This window comes from Xenopus tropicalis, chromosome 1 (assembly GCF_000004195.4).
Source record: "Xenopus tropicalis strain Nigerian chromosome 1, UCB_Xtro_10.0, whole genome shotgun sequence".
NCBI lineage: Eukaryota > Metazoa > Chordata > Amphibia > Anura > Pipidae > Xenopus > Xenopus tropicalis.
Window position 1 is genome coordinate 176,000,004 of NC_030677.2, and position 20,564 is coordinate 176,020,567.

The 20,564-nt window shown below is 38.7% G+C and overlaps 1 protein-coding gene across 1 annotated transcript in view; it reads right to left on the reverse strand.

Annotated features, from left to right (window-relative positions):
- Positions 1 to 213: 213 nt before the first annotated feature.
- Positions 214 to 20,564, reverse strand: part of LOC100145473 (uncharacterized) — a 132,179-nt gene continuing 111,828 nt past the window's right edge. The window contains exons 3-4 of the mRNA XM_031895652.1: positions 13,748 to 13,811; positions 214 to 309 (exon numbers count right to left, since the gene is read on the reverse strand). Of these exons, the coding sequence (XP_031751512.1) occupies positions 13,756 to 13,811 (56 nt within the window). The 3' untranslated portion in view covers positions 214 to 309; positions 13,748 to 13,755. The remainder of the gene's footprint in view (positions 310 to 13,747; positions 13,812 to 20,564) is intronic.

Genomic DNA, 20,564 nt, shown 5'->3' on the forward strand with positions numbered 1-20,564 from the left:
AATGTAACACAAGGCAGCAGATTTTACAGACCTGACTTGCTGGAGGAGCCTGGCACTTGCAACAAGTAACAACCAGGACTTCAGCAAAAGCAGCTTTCTACAGCAATTACATTTACAAATAACTTTTAAAGCATTAATAATTTTTAATAAATTGATAATGGAAAGTTGCTTGGAATTGGAATTATGTCCTTTAAGGAGCCAGAGACATGCAACAATTCAGATAGGATGCAATGTGCAAAACCAGTTTTTCACTTAGCACCAAATTTTATTTGTTGATATCAGACTCCTTCTAGATCCCCAGACAGCTTCCTGTTGAGACAAGAAAGTAGGGTGTAAGGAATATCTGGGCAATGCATCTATCAAATTGTCTTTGAATGCACAGACTGGGGAAAATGTCTCATTTACAAAAGCAAGTGCAGTAATATGGACACAAACTATGTGCACATTGACATTATTGCAAAATAAACTTTGCTCCATAACTGCTCCTTTGCAGGTTACAAGTGCAAATAGACCCCTGCAACACACACATGCACCCACTGACACAAATTACCCTTATTAGCAGCACATGTCACAACTGACATCATTGGAAAATGACACTAATTTGTGTCCAAGTTGCAGTGGATGGAAAATCCAAAAAAAACACTGCATTGTGGCTCAAAAAGATGGCAATTTCTGTCTGAACTTTGGAGATTGCACTATGTATGTATGCACATAAATGAGCCCTAATGAATTCTTCCATAATTATCCTGCAGACTGCTTGCATTAAATATGCATAAAGCAAATGCTGAAAAGGCTTTATTCACACAATTATAGGGACAATAACCATTTCTAGTTTTTTTTTATTTTACTCCTATTTTATGTATTCTGCATTTAAACTGTAGGGTTGTTTTAATGAATAGATCTACAACTTGTTGACAGTAAATGATTTAAAAAAACATTCATTTCTGCACTAATGTTTTCCTGAGATTAGTGGTGCAATGCACAACCAATGTATTTGTGTAGTAACAAAAGGCAAGCAGCTAAGTATGTATCTATTCCATACCATTAGCACAAAAACAAAATATCATTTCCTTTATATCTGTAAATCTTACTCACACGGGAACAGTTATTGCCATCCCCATGTACTGCGGTGCGGTATCTCAAATTAAGTTTATAGCTCACATTAATCTCCCAGTATTACAGGCACTTTAATTTAAATACCAATAATATAATTAGCTTTCCTTTGTAGCACAACATTAGTGCCTCAAGGTAATATTAATAGTCCAGGGATGCTCAGCCAAAGAACGGGGCGTTTAAGTTTAAATGCTTACCAGCCTTTTAAATAAATACATTTCTCTATCACGTTTGTATTATGGATTGCACTTTGCCGTTACATTCGGTTCCCTGCTTAATTGCTCTTTTAATTAAGTATCCAGTTTTTCTCATAATGCATTTATATATCATATGGACACTTAAATATTTGTGTATTGACAACTACAGAGCATCTCTTTATCTTAAGGCAGTATGGATTTGCTGAGCCACTCTATTCTAAATATATATATATTTTTCTAAACTTCAAGCTCTCTTTGCAAATGATAACTGCAACACCAGCTACAACTTGAACATATTACTTGCTATAGCTAATTAAACCATCAAATAAACTCGAGGATTATGAGAATCATAGAATTTCACATGCAACAAACTAATTTTGGAATTAGTCTGATTAGTCTGCTTATTTGTATGGATCTAAGAGAGTGTTCTGCTTTAAAATTAAGGCATCTGTCCTAGAGCTAGGTCTTTTTGGCCTATATGGTAAAGATCATAACAGAGGCTTCTAAAGACCCACCAGGAATGGACCACAACAACACGCCAATGTGGCCCTCACCCAATGTGATTTTTAAACCTCTCTGATCTATACCTGCCTGATTTTCTTCCAGATAACAATAGGGCAGGACCTCCCAAGGGCCCTATACACATGATGATCTGATGAGAAGAATATTTTTCTGAGTAATAAAGTTAATTTGGTTACCTAAACCATGTGCACCTAGATGCATTTATCTCTAAAGTGATAGTGAAACCTTTAGGTTTGCGATTAGAATTTTTTTAATTTAGTAAAATATATTGCTGTCAAAAAAACACTCCACTTCCTCATATGGAGAAGAATACTACTTCCTGTAGGGGGTGAGTACTACTGCTTTATTCTTGCTGATGATTTTCATTTCCACCTCTCTTATCTCACATCCCCTCTGCTCTGCTGTTTATATTTTTTTTTTATTGGAGCTTTTAACTTTGATTTGATCATTTCTGCATGCCCTATTCTGTTTGCCTCTCCTGGTTGCATGAATGATCAACTCCAGCACTGGGGGTTGAAAGTTTAACCTTAAAGTAACAGTAATACCAAAAAATGAAAGTGTATAAAAGTAACTAAAATATAATGTGCTGCTGCCCTGCACTGGTAAAAGTTGTGTGTTTACTTCAGAAAGTCTACTATAATTATATATAAATAAGCTGCTATGTAGCCATGGAGGCAGCCATTCAAAGGAGAAAAGGCACAGGCACATAGCAGATAACAGATAAAACACTATTGTATTCTACAGAACTTATCTGTTATCTGCTATGTAACCTGTGCCTTTTCTCCTTTTTACCAGCTTGAATGGCTGCCCCCGTGGCTACACAGCAGCTTATTATATAAATTATAGTAGTGTTACTGTAGCAAAATCACCAGTTTTACCAGTGCAGGGCAACAGTGCATTATATTTTTATTACTTTAAAGCTCTTTCATTTTTTGGTGTTACTGTTCCTTTAAAAACAGTCCTAGAACAGATAAATTTAGGAAAGGAAAACAGGCAGGCAAGGGCCACACATAAATAATTAAGTAAGGGAGAATGAGTTACAAGTACCATTAAAAATTAAAAAAAAATAGAGAGGAGAGAAGTTTTTTATTGATATTGTATAGTCACATACAGTACTTGAACATGAAAGGAAGAGCCAGCACTGTGTGTGTGGTTACATAGGGGCCTATTCATAAAAGCACACATTTTTGGTTGTTAAAAGGAAAAAATTTGGAGTAACCACGATAATTTCTGATGTATGAAAATGTCACAAAAATTATTTTCTTGGTTGTACGAAAATATTGTGGTTGCGATCCTAAAGTCACGAAACTTTCAGATCCAAACGATCGTAAACCTTTCTGGCTTTGAAACTTCAGTGCATGATTTTGGAAGCCTTCCATAGGACTCAATGGCACTCTGCAGCTCCAACCTGGCCCAAGGAAAGTCTCCCATAGGGCTCAATGGCACTCTGCAGCTCCAACCTGGCCCAAGGAAAGTCTCCCATAGGGCTCAATGGCACTCTGCAGCTCCAACCCGGCCCAAGGAAAGTCTCCCATAGGGCTCAATGGCACTCTGCAGCTCCAACCCGGCCCAAGGAAGTCTCCCATAGGGCTCAATGGCACTCTGCAGCTCCAACCCGGCCCAAGGAAAGTCTCCCATAGGGCTCAATGGCACTCTGCAGCTCCAACCTGGCCCAAGGAAAGTCTCCCATAGGGCTCAATGGCACTCTGCAGCTCCAACCTGGCCCAAGGAAAGTCTCCCATAGGGCTCAATGGCACTCTGCAGCTCCAACCTGGCCAAGGAAAGTCTCCCATAGGGCTCAATGGCACTCTGCAGCTCCAACCTGGCCCAAGGAAAGTCTCCCATAGGGCTCAATGGCACTCTGCAGCTCCAACCTGGCCCAAGGAAAGTCTCCCATAGGGCTCAATGGCACTCTGCAGCTCCAACCTGGCCCAAGGAAAGTCTCCCATAGGGCTCAATGGCACTCTGCAGCTCCAACCTGGCCCAAGGAAAGTCTCCCATAGGACTCAATGGCACTCTGCAGCTCCAACCCGGCCCAAGGAAAGTCTCCCATAGGGCTCAATGGCACTCTGCAGCTCCAACCCTGGCCCAAGGAAAGTCTCCCATAGGGCTCAATGGCACTCTGCAGCTCCAACCTGGCCCAAGGAAAGTCTCCCATAGGGCTCAATGGCACTCTGCAGCTCCAACCCGGCCCAAGGAAAGTCTCCCATAGGGCTCAATGGCACTCTGCAGCTCCAACCCGGCCCAAGGAAAGTCTCCCATAGGACTCAATGGCACTCTGCAGCTCCAACCTGGCCCAAGGAAAGTCTCCCATAGGGCTCAATGGCACTCTGCAGCTCCAACCCGGCCCAAGGAAAGTCTCCCATAGGGCTCAATGGCACTCTGCAGCTCCAACCCGGCCCAAGGAAAGTCTCCCATAGGCTCAATGGCACTCTGCAGCTCCAACCTGGCCCAAGGAAAGTCTCCCATAGGACTCAATGGCACTCTGCAGCTCCAACCTGGCCCAAGGAAAGTCTCCCATAGGGCTCAATGGCACTCTGCAGCTCCAACCTGGCCCAAGGAAAGTCTCCCATAGGGCTCAATGGCACTCTGCAGCTCCAACCTGGCCCAAGGAAAGTCTCCCATAGGGCTCAATGGCACTCTGCAGCTCCAACCTGGCCCAAGGAAAGTCTCCCATAGGGCTCAATGGCACTCTGCAGCTCCAACCTGGCCCAAGGAAAGTCTCCCATAGGGCTCAATGGCACTCTGCAGCTCCAACCCGGCCCAAGGAAAGTCTCCCATAGGGCTCAATGGCACTCTGCAGCTCCAACCTGGCCCAAGGAAAGTCTCCCATAGGGCTCAATGGCACTCTGCAGCTCCAACCTGGCCCAAGGAAAGTCTCCCATAGGGCTCAATGGCACTCTGCAGCTCCAACCTGGCCCAAGGAAAGTCTCCCATAGGACTCAATGGCACTCTGCAGCTCCAACCTGGCCCAAGGAAAGTCTCCCATAGGCTCAATGGCACTCTGCAGCTCCAACCCGGCCCAAGGAAAGTCTCCCATAGGGCTCAATGGCACTCTGCAGCTCCAACCTGGCCCAAGGAAAGTCTCCCATAGGGCTCAATGGCACTCTGCAGCTCCAACCCGGCCCAAGGAAAGTCTCCCATAGGGCTCAATGGCACTCTGCAGCTCCAACCCGGCCCAAGGAAAGTCTCCCATAGGGCTCAATGGCACTCTGCAGCTCCAACCCGGCCCAAGGAAAGTCTCCCATAGGACTCAATGGCACTCTGCAGCTCCAACCTGGCCCAAGGAAAGTCTCCCATAGGGCTCAATGGCACTCTGCAGCTCCAACCCGGCCCAAGGAAAGTCTCCCATAGGGCTCAATGGCACTCTGCAGCTCCAACCTGGCCCAAGGAAAGTCTCCCATAGGACTCAATGGCACTCTGCAGCTCCAACCTGGCCCAAGGAAAGTCTCCCATAGGGCTCAATGGCACTCTGCAGCTCCAACCCGGCCCAAGGAAAGTCTCCCATAGGGCTCAATGGCACTCTGCAGCTCCAACCTGGCCCAAGGAAAGTCTCCCATAGGACTCAATGGCACTCTGCAGCTCCAACCTGGCCCAAGGAAAGTCTCCCATAGGGCTCAATGGCACTCTGCAGCTCCAACCCGGCCCAAGGAAAGTCTCCCATAGGGCTCAATGGCACTCTGCAGCTCCAACCTGGCCCAAGGAAAGTCTCCCATAGGACTCAATGGCACCCTGCAGCTCCAACCTGGCCCAAGGAAAGTCTCCCATAGGGCTCAATGGCACCCTGCAGCTCCAACCTGGCCCAAGGAAAGTCTCCCATAGGGCTCAATGGCAGTCTGCAGCTCCAACCTGGCCAAAAGATAGTTATAATACCAAAGCTTGAATGAATTCTGAAATGGTCGTAGTCTTTGTAAAAAATACAACTTTTTCGTGGAAGTTAACGAAAACCACGGGGAAGTTGTGCAATTTTAACGATTTTATCGTGGTCATTACGAAAAGTTCTATAAATTAGAAAAAATATGATTTTTTCCGGAAAAAAAAATTATGATTTCATGAATGGGCCCCATAGTGTAAGCCAACAACACCATTTAACTATGCTGCCAGAGTCTTCTTATCAGGCAAGCATTTAAGTTCTGCTTTTAATGAAAAATACAATTTTGGTAAGACCTGAAAAGTGTCACTATACCTTTAAATACAGTATATTGATGTACAGCAACTAAGGATTGCAGCCTTTTTATTTCTAAGAGTGATATTAACTGGTCAGGCACTTCTTTGACAATGAAATAATTGTAATTATTTTTGAAAATGAATACAAAGTATATTGTGCAATAATGATAATCATAGACAAATGATACACATGAGAAGATTGTGGCAGTCAAATGTGCAGTAAGCCATACATTTTAAAGCCCTGTTTTTATTTAAAAGTAATAGTTGAAGGGAATATTTCATTTGAATAAAGATGGGAAGAATGGCATTTAATTAAGACTATGACAGAACTGTCAAATTATCCTGTAACTACTGCAATATTATCAACTTATTTTTCAGATTTAATGATGACTGCTACTTTAAGACACTTTTGCAGTGTGATGGATTTGCACTGTATGAAGCTAACTAGATCACATAAAATACAACTTACAAATTCTAAATGGAATGTGTCCAAATAATTTGACTTTGTTGGGATGCTACCATTTACTCTATTTGAATTTGAATCATTTGACATTCTACTTGTTACTATATCTTACTTGCCTTAACCAATGATGTATGTATTCTAAAATGCTGAAATGAAAAAAAAATCTAAACTTATATTTTAAAAATAGGATGAACATGGTAAATCTGAATCAAATGAGCAGTCCTCTTTCAGCTTAATGAAGTACTATGTTGATAAAGCAAATGACAAAAAGTTCTTATAGAAATAAGGCTTAAAATGAAAAACCCACACGCATCAGATAAAAGGACAGAAACTCATTCAAACTGAACTCCTAGTCTCTTTGACTTTGGTTTCTACACTAATATCACATAATATTATCTCCTCTCCTGTGACAGAAGTTTTCTTGTATAAATATGCAAGTGATTTAGAGACTGGAATTGTAAAAAGTGATGTGTTGGAATGCCTGCAAACAGTAAGTTACAGTAGTCAAGACAGGAAATGATATGAGACTGGATGAGCATTTTCGTTGTGTCTAAACTGAGGAAAGGGCATATTCAGGCAATGTTGCACAGGTGAATATGACATGTCTATTACTTGGGAAAGTGCTTAGGATAACCAAACCTGCGCCAAAGTGTATGTGTCCCTCCAATTCTATAATAATAACAAAATAACAAGTGAGAAAAAAAAGTATGAATAAGGTGAATAATTATTAGTTTAATCCCAATTCATAAACGCTAGTATAAATCTCCAAAGAGTTGGTGCAAGACAGAGCCTTGAGGAACTCCAAGAAAGAGGGAGTGAGGTGGTGGTTGAGTTGGAGAAGGCAAGCAATGTCAAGAACACCAATTACAGAATGTCTAGGAAGATTGGGTGGTCAAACATGTCAAAGGCTGCAGAGAGGTCTAGAAGGATTAGTATGAAATAATGACCTTCACACTTCCAGGAGAAGATCATTGGTTACTTTGGTGAGAGCAGTTTCTGTTGAGGGTGTTGGGCGGAAGAATGCAGGGGGTCGAGAATGAAGTTGCGAGTGAGATGTTGGATCAGATGGTTGTAAACAAGCCTTTCCAACAATTTAGATGCAAACAGAAGGGAAACTGGAAGATAGTTGGCAGGGAAGCTGGTTTTTAAAGGATGGAAATGATTAGTGCTTGTTTTTATGATGAAGGAAAATTACCAGTAGAAACTGAGAGGTTAAATAGGTCGGTAAGCGCAGGGCTGAGTGTATCAGAAATCACGTGTAAATGGCAAGAAGGTATGGGGTCAAGGGAGCAGATTGTGGGGTTTGAGCAGGCTGGGAGCTTGCTAACTTCATCTAATGTTGCAGAAGTGAAAGAGTGTAAAGTGGATGTGAGTGAGCTGTGAAGGAAAGGGATTAAAAATACCAGTGTAGGGTCAGATTTCCACTTAAAATCCACTTAAGTCACGTATCTGTCTTGATTAAGTTAAGGATTGGAAACATTTCTTGAATCACATTGTGACACTTTAAATTCAGTCCTCACTCACTGCTGTTCAGCATTCTAATTACACAGTGTCAATGAGTTCTAAATTAATGCTGTAATTGTGCCAAGTCTTCAACTGAATTGCATAGCATTGGCAAGGTAGATGGTTTTCATCAACATCGACACTCTATCTTCATCATCCCATGGCAATTCTGTCTATGCCAGGGCAATCACTTTGTGAGTGTTTACAGTGCTTGATGAATGTTGTTTTTATAAAGTAGATAATGAATAAAAATATATTAAATGAGACAGATTTAATTTACTTAGCAGTTGAAATTGTAAGACCTCTTTAGCTCAGTAAGCAATGACACAATTATTTCATTCCATAATGAATATTATGATGGATCTAAATTGTCCAATCGGTACATGGTTTGCAGGGTTAAACTAATGAATTTCTTTATTTCCATCTGTGAATTTGGCGCTACTTTTTACAGCATTTTCAATGACACTTAACTAAACGTTTAATCTGCAATCTGCTATATTAGTAATGAGAATTATGAGATGAGACTGTAATTAATTTATGTGTAAATAAGTGCAAAGTAAAGCTGTGGGGAAAAAGCAAAACAAAAATAAAAGATGTCACGCAACAGAAACCTTTCCTCTGTTATTCAATGTCATGCATGTTTGCATATAAGCAGTATAAAGCATTGATGCAAAAAGTACTTTTTTTCTGGCACCAATAAGGTACTTAGAAGTAAAACAGCATTTATAAATGCTCGATCTGAAAACTAATAGGTTTACAGGTACAGATATGGGATCTCTTATCCAGAAACCCATTATCCAGAAAGTTCTGAATTACAGAAAGGCGATCTCCCATAGACTCCAGTATAAGCAAATAATCCTAACTTTTAAAAATGGTTTCCTTTTTCTCTGTAATAATAAAACAGTACCTTGTACTTGATCCCAACTAAGATATAATTAATCCTTATTGGAGGCAAAACAACCCTATTGGGTTTATTCAGTATTGAAATGATTTTTAGCAGACTTAAGTTATGGAGATCCAAATTACGGAAAGATCCCTTATCCGGAAAACCCCAGGTCCTGAGTATTCTGGATAACAGGTTCTATACCTGTATATCTCAGCTGTTGTGCTGGGTTCCAATCACCTGCTGGTGTAGGAATTGAGACTTTAAATTGATATTACTGTACTTCAAGTTGCAAAAGTATCCTAAATAAAATTTGAACAGGAACTACACATAGAGGCACAGTTACATATCCACGAACGCTCCGAGCGTTCGTTCAATCGGTCCAGTCGTATTTTCCGCGTCTTTTTTGTACTTTGCGCAACTTTTCTGACACTTGCGCGACTTTTGTGATGCTTCTGCGTCTTTTCCAGCGCTTGCACGACTTTTTCATATTTTTAGCGCACAAAAACAGATCGGTTTTGCCGCTGTATACAATCGTTCAGTACGAAAATTTTGTGACTTTTGGATCACCAATACGATTATTATCCTGACTAATACGTTTTTTTCATAAGCATTTTCGTGATATTTGCGATCTTCAGAAATTTTCGTTTCCAATCCGAATTTTTCCCATTCGGGATTTGAACTCGTGTTTTGATAAATCTGCCCCTTAAGATCATCATCTGTTTTTTTTTACAGTATGCAAAAAGGTGGGAAGCTAGATCCTTATTTCTAAGGTACATCATAATGGGCCCTATTTCATTTGAAACGTTTACAAAAAATGTATAACAAGGAAATATTTTTTCAAAACTTGAATTATTTCCTTCCTGTAATTCATTCTGGATAATGGGTTTCTAGATAATGGATCCCATATATTTATAGTCCCACTAAGTACAGCACTTAACAGGCAAGGAAAGATAATTTTTTTAAATTTAATTTACAAACCCGAAGTTTTAGTCACTGCCCGTGGCTTTTTTTTTTTTTGCTGTATTCCCTTGAGAAAGGTCATAGACAGTGACCGAAACGTTGGGTTTGTAAATTAAATTAAAAAAAAACGTATCTTTGCCTGCATAAGACCTGCTGAGTGCTGTACTTTGTGGGACTATTACTTTGTTAGTAGCACTCAGGCAGTCGATATATTTTTTAGTGTGAGTGCTCCTTCTCTGGGACTATATATACAGTATATATTACATTATTAAAGATTATTCAAGATTGACTGGCAGCCAATTAGATCAATGAAATGAAGCAGTGGGAAGTGGGAAGGCAAGCACAGTAACCAGTTCATTGGGAACTTCCTATTTGGACAGTCAGTCTGAAAACTGGTGCCGGCGACCCCTCCAAAGAGAGAGCAGAGCAGAGAGAGTTGTGTAATTGTAAAATTGTAATACAGGTATGGGATCCATTATCTGGAAACCCATTATCCAGAAAGTTCCAAATTACGGAAAGGCCATCTCCCACAGACTCCATTATAAGCAAATAATTTTAATTTTATAAAATGGTTTGTTTTTTCTCTGTAATAATAAAACAGTACCTTGTACTTGATCCCAGCTAAGATATAATTAATCCTTATTGGGGCAAAACAAGCCCTATTGGGTTTAATCAATATTTATATGATGTTTAGCAGATTTCAGTTATGGAGATTCAAATTACAGAAAGATCCCTTATCCAGAAAACCCCAGGTCCCAAGCATTCTGGATAATAGGTCCCATACCCGTATAGCCTTTTTCATAAAAGAAACAAAATACCTGATAACACATTCTAAACAATAACAATGTATGAGGTTCTGCATTTAAAATAAAGGTTTGGTAAAATAAAAAAAAAAAGGCATTCAACCATTTTTGATGACAACTTGGCCACCAAAGACGAGCAATAAAAGGAAAAAAAACACATCTTGTAATGAAGTGTGTAATCTGATGGTATAGACATCACACACTTATGCTGTTGACTAATATGATTTCCTCATCTGACACATTTGATGATTGCACTTGTTATGTTCGAAAATGCAATAAAAAAACACAAATATAAAAGGTGCGTACTGGGAAAGAGAGATTTCAAGATGGTAGTGACCTCAAGGTTAATAAGAAATCTATTTACAAACATATTGAAATCAATGGAAAACCAAGATGCTGTGCTTTGATAAAGAAAGGAGCAGGCAGGACTGCCAGGTAATTGAATACAACAGTCAAATATGTTGGGGACTGTGTTATGTTAACAGAGGTTATTTCCTTTAAATCATACGTTTGACCCCAAATAAAGTGAAATAAAATACCCTTACTATTTAAATGTTCACTTGTCTTGGGGAAAAACAAGGTCGGAGGGAGTGAGTAGCAACTTTTAAAAATCTGAAAAATACAAATAATGTTGTATAAAACACTATTTGTGTATGCAAGCTGTACATTAAATCAGCATAGTAACACAACAGAGGAGTAATGATATATAAAAAATACATTTACATCGAAGTTTAAGAGACTGGAGAAAGGAGGAGCTTACACCTGCCCCTGCCCTGTGTATTCTCTCAATACATTGTCTCAGAATATTCTCTAAATCATTTTATGTTTAGTGTTGCTTAGTGACATTTATCAAAAAATCTAACCTAAAAAAACAAAAATATGTGCACAATAACCGCAACTTTTTTATATTGTCGCTAGTGATGAACGAATTTTTTTTATGCCAAATTTGACGCAACCTCGTCTATTTTGATGCACCCAAGACTTTTTAGACGGGTGACAAATTTTTTTCACAGCGAATTTCTGTATTTCACCATTTGGGAATCGTTTCGCAAAACGTCCATGAATATTTGCTGCAAAAAACATTGTCATGCATCAAAAAAAGTCTTGGACGCATCAAAATAGGCAATGTTGTGTCAAATTTGGCACAGGCGCATCAAAATGGGTGCATCAAAAAAAGTTCCACGACAAACACGTTGCATGCATTTTCTGCGAAGCAAAATGGGACAGATTCGCTCAACACTAACGGGCACACTCATTAAAGTACGACAGGTCCGATTACAAAAATTTTTTATTTTTTCTAAAGTTTACAACTTTTGCGTATTTTCTGAGATATTTTCGTTAATTTGTGCAACTTTTTCGTACTTTGCGACCATTTGCGCAACATTTACGAAATTACGAAAATTTCGGATTCATTCAAGCTTCGGTATCGTGACTTTCCTTGGGCCAGTTTGGAGCTGCAGAGTGCCATTGAGTCCTATGGGAGACTTTCCTTGGGCCAGGTTGGAGCTGCAGAGTGCCATTGAGCCCTATGGGAGACTTTCCTTGGGCCAGGTTGGAGCTGCAGAGTGCCATTGAGCCCTATGGGAGACTTTCCTTGGGCCAGGTTGGAGCTGCAGAGTGCCATTGAGCCCTATGGGAGACTTTCCTTGGGCCAGGTTGGAGCTGCAGAGTGCCATTGAGCCCTATGGGAGACTTTCCTTGGGCCAGGTTGGAGCTGCAGAGTGCCATTGAGCCCTATGGGAGACTTTCCTTGGGCCAGGTTGGAGCTGCAGAGTGCCATTGAGCCCTATGGGAGGCTTTCCTTGGGCCAGGTTGGAGCTGCAGAGTGCCATTGAGCCCTATGGGAGGCTTTCCTTGGGCCAGGTTGGAGCTGCAGAGTGCCATTGAGCCCTATGGGAGACTTTCCTTGGGCCAGGTTGGAGCTGCAGAGTGCCATTGAGCCCTATGGGAGACTTTCCTTGGGCCGGGTTGGAGCTGCAGAGTGCCATTGAGCCCTATGGGAGACTTTCCTTGGGCCGGGTTGGAGCTGCAGAGTGCCATTGAGCCCTATGGGAGACTTTCCTTGGGCCAGGTTGGAGCTGCAGAGTGCCATTGAGCCCTATGGGAGACTTTCCTTGGGCCGGGTTAGAGCTGCAGAGTGCCATTGAGCCCTATGGGAGACTTTCCTTGGGCCGGGTTGGAGCTGCAGAGTGCCATTGAGCCCTATGGGAGACTTTCCTTGGGCCGGGTTAGAGCTGCAGAGTGCCATTGAGCCCTATGGGAGACTTTCCTTGGGCCGGGTTGGAGCTGCAGAGTGCCATTGAGCCCTATGGGAGACTTTCCTTGGGCCAGGTTGGAGCTGCAGAGTGCCATTGAGTCCTATGGGAGGCTTCCAAAATCATGCACTGAAGGTTCAGAAAGGTTTTCCTGCTGTTTACAAAATTTAATGACTATTGGATCGATCGCTTCAATACAAAAATTTCTGAACTTTCAGATCGGAATGACAAAATCTTTGTATTCAAACAAACGGAATTTTCGTGACTTTTGCAATATATCAAATATCACGAATATCCTTAAGAAAAAATCCTATTAGTCACGATAATATCGTATTGGCGATCCGAAAGTCACAAAATTTTCGTACTGAACGATTGTAAACAGCGGGAAAACCTTTATGATTTTTTGTGCAAGCATACGAATGAACGCTCCGAGCGTTCGTGTCTTAATAAATCTGCCCCTAAGAGATAGATACCTCATACCCAGGTCAAGTTTAAATGACAGGAATATAATATATATTGACTGCAGCCTCTGCCATTTTTTCTTCTGCCCATGTGTGTATACTGGTATATCTAACATTTAGTCAACTTTATTCAGTGGTTTTAATGACACACACAGTTCTCGTGGCTATTGAACTTTGCCTTTGCTCAGTCTATTATTTATATTACTGTTTTTTTTAGGTCTGTTGTGCTCATATTGTACATGCAGCCTACAAGACTTCAACTGATCTTTCAATAAATTACATGTACAAAACCTAGGCTATTAACTGGGGAACAAATAGCACTGCCTCTGTTTATAGTATTTTTTACAGTACCTGGAACATTTACAGATAGGGCAGGGTTTACTCATACATCCAGTGGATACAATGATCACAGCTTACCATTCATTTCAGTGGAAAAATATGGTGTTCTGTGTGCCAGATGCTTTCATGAAGTTTTGACCTCCTGTGTATACAGAGAAAATGATGGTAATAACCAGCATAATAATAACAATAATAATGGTGTTCAGGCACACCAGGTAGGCACTCATAGAAAAAAAAATGGGCACTAAAGAAAAGCAATGCAAGCAAAACTCAATTCAAGAAAGCTATCTTTATAAAAGACGTATGAAAAATATCACAACACAGTACAATATTGCAGATACAATACAAGACAGGAGTAATGTAAGATTGGGCAAACATACATCTCCAATTGCAAGGCATTTCTTACAAGTGAGGCAGTTACGCTTTATGGGTATTGAAAGAATGAGGAGGTGATAGGGAGTTTCTTCTGAAACAACGTGAGCTAAAATGGATATATACTGTACGTTGAACACTCTTACTCCCAATGGATAAAATGAAGACAGAGAACTAGCACTGTTTTTTTATAGTGTTGAGTTATTTCCAATGACCTCAGACCTCAGCCTGTTGCAGTAAATGAGTGATTTTAAAGTGCATTGTAATTTTTTGATTTTATATTTTTCACAGATTTCACGTATCATTGATGAAACAGCATTGGGGACTATATGATGCTACTGGATAGTAAAAACAAAAAATTTTTTTAGTTTAACATCATCTCTTTGCGATATAATATCATGCACTGTTTTTTTGTAGCAAAAGGAGTTATTCCATATGGTTTTATATGGCTTAATATTTTTTGTGTGCACCGTCACTTTGTTCTATGTTGCTGATAAAAATTGACTTGATGTTGTAATGGTATATGCTGCGCTGTCACTTTGATGCTCTGTCACTTTATGGTATGACTTTGCCACTTGCTTCTGCACGTCACTTTGAAGTACTGTTTTTTGATTCTTGATGCATTATTTACGGCATATATGAATTTATAATTACTTACCTTCAATGTTTACACTTAATTTTTTCATACTGAGCTTTTGATTGTAATATGCCGTATATGAAATGCTTGTTGTGTAAAGCACATAATGTATTAGGTAATTGTACATGAATACATATGTAATGATATGTAATGTTATGCACTTTATATATTAGTGTATAGCAATATAAATGCTGTAGACCCCACTGAAGTTGCTCTAGTCTCGTGTTAGCGCTCCTTTGGTTCATGCGATGTGTCTGTCACTAGGAGTGATGCAGCGTGCTTTACATAGTAAGGTTGCTAGGCAAAAGTGATGAGTGACAGAAACACAGAAAATGATGTGCATCAAAAAAAATTATAGCACGTGCCAAAAAAATGACACATGCGACAATTTTTTTTTGACATGCATTATTTTTTGACGCAGGCAACAATTTTTTGTCATGCTGCGAATTTTCCCGTGGCAAAGTTTTGCACCCGTTTCATGAAAAAATCCGCCAATGGTGAAGCTTGGCAATTCGCTCCTAACCCATGCCTGGTGAAAGATTTTGCCCATCTCTACTAGGCAAAAGTGTTGTGAGGTTTGCTATTTGTACATGTATGCACCTCGCCGGGGTTAAAAATGAGGGTGCTACGACACGCCGCAGGATTCGAAAACTGTGGAGTGACATAAGCAGATGTGATGTCAAGAACCCGGTTGTGAGGGACGTGCTACTGGCACTTTATATTTCACACTCACATACCACACACACATACCACTCTCAAACTGCAATTTACCAGAATTCCTGTTGAAAAATGCTGATTGGCGAAACGTTGGGGCATTCTCATTTGTGGCCAGGGTAACCCCTTCCTTATATTCTTTGCTTACTTTGCGTTAGCAGTCTACCAATGTATTACAACTGCTCTTGAATTTCTGACATTGCAGTGCTAAACCTCTCTAAAGTGTCAGCAGTAGTGTGGTGGGGTATGATACTAAAATGTTCCCATGTTAGTACAAGCCACAGAATGCCACATTGTACCTGTCAATAGTAGTTAGCTTTAGTCAATGCTAGGTCACTTAGTTACTGCATGGTCCAGCTTAATAATGTTTGATTAGAATGATATATAATGATCATTAAAATAACAGGGTAGGGTATAGATTACATAAAAAATGCACTGTACAAGCAAGTGGTTGAATTTCATACAAAGTCTAACAATGCTTTTCATGTTAAATATTCACATTTTATTGATTTTATTATGATTTTTTGCCTCAATAACAAATGAATAGGTAAATAGCCAATATGTATGAGAATAACTAAAGTTCAATCATTACTGTAATGTATTTATAATGTTTGCACCTAATTTAACTAAGATAGTAAGCTTGAAATGAATTGCCTCCTTTTGCAATCAAGTGGAAAGGAGTGTATCAAAGCATAGCCTACTGATTTTCTAGTTATCTATGAGCCACTTTTATACATCGTTACCTGAAACAAATGAACAGTGAAATGGAATTTGCTAGTGAAAAGGAATTGTTCTTTAGGATAACGTTTCAGAATGGTGTTACATGGAAATTTAATAACATATATTGTGTATGGTTTATTTCAATTAAGAATAGTCAGAAACATATAAATCACAAATGATAAGTTCACAAAATAGTTTTATATGTGCAGTTTAATGTATGAACCAGTAAATGTTAACACATTTAGGAAGAGCTGTACAGATATTGCTTATAATTCAAAACCTACTCCAGTGGAGCTTACAATCTAAGGTCCATTTTATATTCACACAACATTCTAGCCTCAATTCCATCAGGAGTCAATAAAGAAGATGTATTGTTTACATTGTTATCATGCTCAGTTTTGTCTGATGACAGTACCTTCAATGTTTAGGTGTCTACAATCATTGCTTCCATATGCAATTTTACATTATCTCTCTAGTAAAACCACAGTAAATGTTAAGTAATATTTTCTCTTAGAAATACAAAAGTATTGGTGGTGAACAAAATATGTTTGGATACCACCATCCCCAAAGTACACATCTTAATTATAATTTAGGAGCTATTCAATTACAATTAAAAAATGGCAGTTTAGAGTCCAAAGAATTTTGTCCTTTAGAAATTCCTGAGCATTGCCTCCCATGTGATGCAAAGCAGATCTGTGCAGGTGTTTAGTGAAAACAAAACAATGCAGGAAATAATAAACCTGCCTGTACGCACTGTGGTAGATATCTGTTCAGAGCTTGTTTAGATATTGATCTGGAAGGCTAGAAAATCCCATCATGTGAAGATCTCATATAGCCTAGGCCCATAAGACTACACAGACCTCCTATAATCTCCACCAGCCCTATCTGACCCAGGAATAAAGTGGCCAAATCAAGAAAAAGATCTGTTCGTTCAGCCTCAGCAAACAAGCAGATCTTCCAGTACATGGCCAGCTTAAGGGCTCTGTTCTCAAGAGTTTATTTGTTCTTTGAAATTGATTTATTAGGCAACTAACATATATCTTCATCTAAGCTATTGCATTTTTTGTAAGATATAGTACATTACTTTAAAAGTTTTATGTTTTCTTTTCAGAGGAATAATGATTAATCATATGATGTCATTCCTAGGGGGAACGACCCAGGCATTTTTCTATCAGTAGTGCGGACACTGTTGAGAAGCTAAAGGCAATTTCCTTTCCATTACAGCTGTAAATGTGAAATGTCTTGGAGGCTCTATTTTGAAGGAGTTATTTGAAAGTGTTATCAAGATGTTATTCACACTTTCCAAATGAAAATCTCACCAATGCTCTGCATGAATGTGACATTAGAAAAAGAAATATATACAGTATTTGTGTCCAGATAACATGATTAATATGATAATAATCAGATTCTGAGCTGCTCTTTTTCATTATGTGTTAGTTTGGAAATAGTTTTTCATTTTGATAATGCCAATACATTATTGAGTGCTTAAAGGACCAGTAACAGCGAAAACTGAAAACCACTTATTTCACTTGACGTGCAATTTATTTCAAAAGAAGTTTTGCTTGAAACAGATTTCCAGGTTTTTTTGCATTGAGGTGTTTATTATCGAAACTGCAAACATAAGTTACTGTTATTCCATTCTTAAGAGAGATGACTTTACATTATTTCTAAATATCTATATTTGACTACATTCATGAGGGAGTTGCCGAAGGAAGGTGTGATTGATCTTCCAAACTGGCTAAAGAACGGTGAGACATTTTAAAAAAAATAAAATAACCTTCTTCTGTGCCTTCACGACTGGTCTGTATATAATTTCTATTGTTCTATTTAAATCCCAGATATGTCATTTGTCTGCCAACTTGTGCCTACATATATTAGTAAAAGAGCATGCAATCTAATGGAACTATATTCCTGTTGACTTATTCACATGTATTACTAAACCATTTGACTAACCACAGAGATACAGTATGCAAGCACAGGGCTCATTAATTACTGCCTACCAAAATACCGTTATTACCTGCAGTGTGATTTACCACTAGATGGCACAACACTTGTTGCTGAGCCCTCTTGTATTGACTCAATAACTTTTTTTCTGTTTGAGCCCCTGATTCTTCCATGTTATGCATATTTCCTAAAAAAAACCATATTTTCATTGCTATATGCTGCTTTTTTGCAAACTACGTTACTATTCCCAACTACTTTACTAACTATATTTTCATGTACAAAACTAGTTAATGAGTCTTAAAAATATTGTTTTAATCCAGGACTCGGGTAAAGGAAAGCTTGATTAACTGAAATTCTGATTGTGGCTACGACGTACAAAGTAGCAGATAACAATCAAGACCAGCTTACTTTAGCTTCCTAGAATACTATCTGCCTTCTGTCTGTACAGGGGAATACAGGCAGCAGCCTGACTTTCTTGGCATCTAATGTAAGCCCTAAAGGGCTATGGAACAGGGTGCTTTGTCCCCAGAAATCTAATTTCCTATGGGAAAAAAGCTTATTTTGCTTCTTGCAACTATTAATGCCCCATCCACTCTTCAAGAAAAAGTATTGGCAGATATGATCTTCATTGGTCAGCAAAGTGGGCATGTTCTGTCCATCATTAAAGGAATACTGTCATGGTTTTTATGTTGTACTTTTTGTTTCTAAATGACACTGTTTACAAAGCAAATAATTCACTCTACCATTTAAAATGTTATTCTTGAACCAACAAATGCATTTTTTTAGCTGTAATAATGGTGTGTAGGCGCCATCTAAGTGCATTCTCCCAGAGTCTGTGTTTTCAGAAGGAGCCAGCACTACACATTAGAACTGCTTTCAGGTAACCTATTATTTCTCCTACTCCCATGTAACTGGAGGAGTCCCAAGCCAGACTTTTTTTTTTTACTATTGAGTGCGATTCTGATACCTACTGGGAGCTGCTATCTTGTTCCCTTCCCATTGTTCTGCTGATCGGCTGCTGGGAGGGGGGTGATATCACTCCAACTTGCAGCTCAGCAGTAAAGTGTGACTGAAGTTTATCAGAGCACAAGTCACATGGTGGTAGCACCCTGGGAAATGAAGAATATGGCTAGCCCTATGTGAAATTTCAAAATTAAATATAAAAAAATCTGTTTGTGTTTTTGAAAAACTGATTTCATTGCAGGATTCTCCTGGAGAAGCTCTAGTAACTGATACGTTTTGAAAAAAACATGTTTTCCCATGACAGTATTCCTTTAAAAATGCAATGTTTTGGTTATTTCTTAAAGACTGTTTCTTATTTGCATTTGGGAGTTTATTTATGTTGAAGGATTGGGTGAAATGTATTTACAGAGAAAATATACTCTTTATCAGTATATAACTGTCACTTTATACTTCTATAAATATGGCAATGTTTCAGTCTGCAGATATTAATTTAAGTGTATGTTTATCAAATGATATTTAATCTATATATATCTACCAGTTTCACAATACAGCCATTGGTCAGATTATGGCTACAACTGATAGAATGATTGCCTGCTGTTAACAAACAATAACTGCATCACAAAGCTTCTCTTAGTACAGACATTTTATCCATTCCCCATAATGATTCTTTAAGAAGATAAAATGCAGAGTTTCAGCTTGATTCATTTTATTTTGCTCAACAGGGCTTTTGTTTTTATTCTGCAATGCATAATAGAGTAGCAAAGGTAAGTAGTATTCTCTTTATAATCCTATTGGGTTTTAATAACCACAGCAGATGTTGCTTGCATTTAAAAATTTATAAAAAAAAAAAAAATCAAATTGTTAGATGTTAACTTAGTCTGTGATATCACAAGATAAAATGCCTACATTTCTGAAAGCTAAACTAACTGTGTAAGTTATCTCCCAGTGATAAGTGATAATAAACATAAAAGTACACCTCTATCCCCTTAGGCTCCATGTGGAGGATAGAACTATTTTGAGAAACCAGCAATGTGGTGTCAGGATAAACTAAATTAACACCAAGTACACACTGATGCAGGAGAATTTTACCTTGGATCAAGTAACTGTCAGCTACAGACTTATAAATAACAAAAAATAAAATAGATAAAGGCTATTTGTAAACAAAGAAGAGTGTTTATACTTGAAGATTATCTGTTTAATAACAGTACCAAAATTACAATATTTTGACCTGTCAACAACAATCTTTTCTGTCTTCTTTTGAAGGAATAAGGAATAATTCCCTTGTGGATTCACTGATAAATAAGGTGCAAGTGCTTATTAAAAAAAATCCTTTTACATACTAACAATACTAAGCAAATAGATTCTTATTTGTTTTAAAAGTGCACAGTTCTGCAATATATATTTATCCAGAAATTAACTGGAGAAATAAAAAGTGACTAGTGCTCTGTGCGCAAAAAAAACCAATTTGTCTTATTGGTCTGACATTGAAAATAAAATAACATTTATTGATATAATTGTATTTATTTATTGATATAAAATTATCCA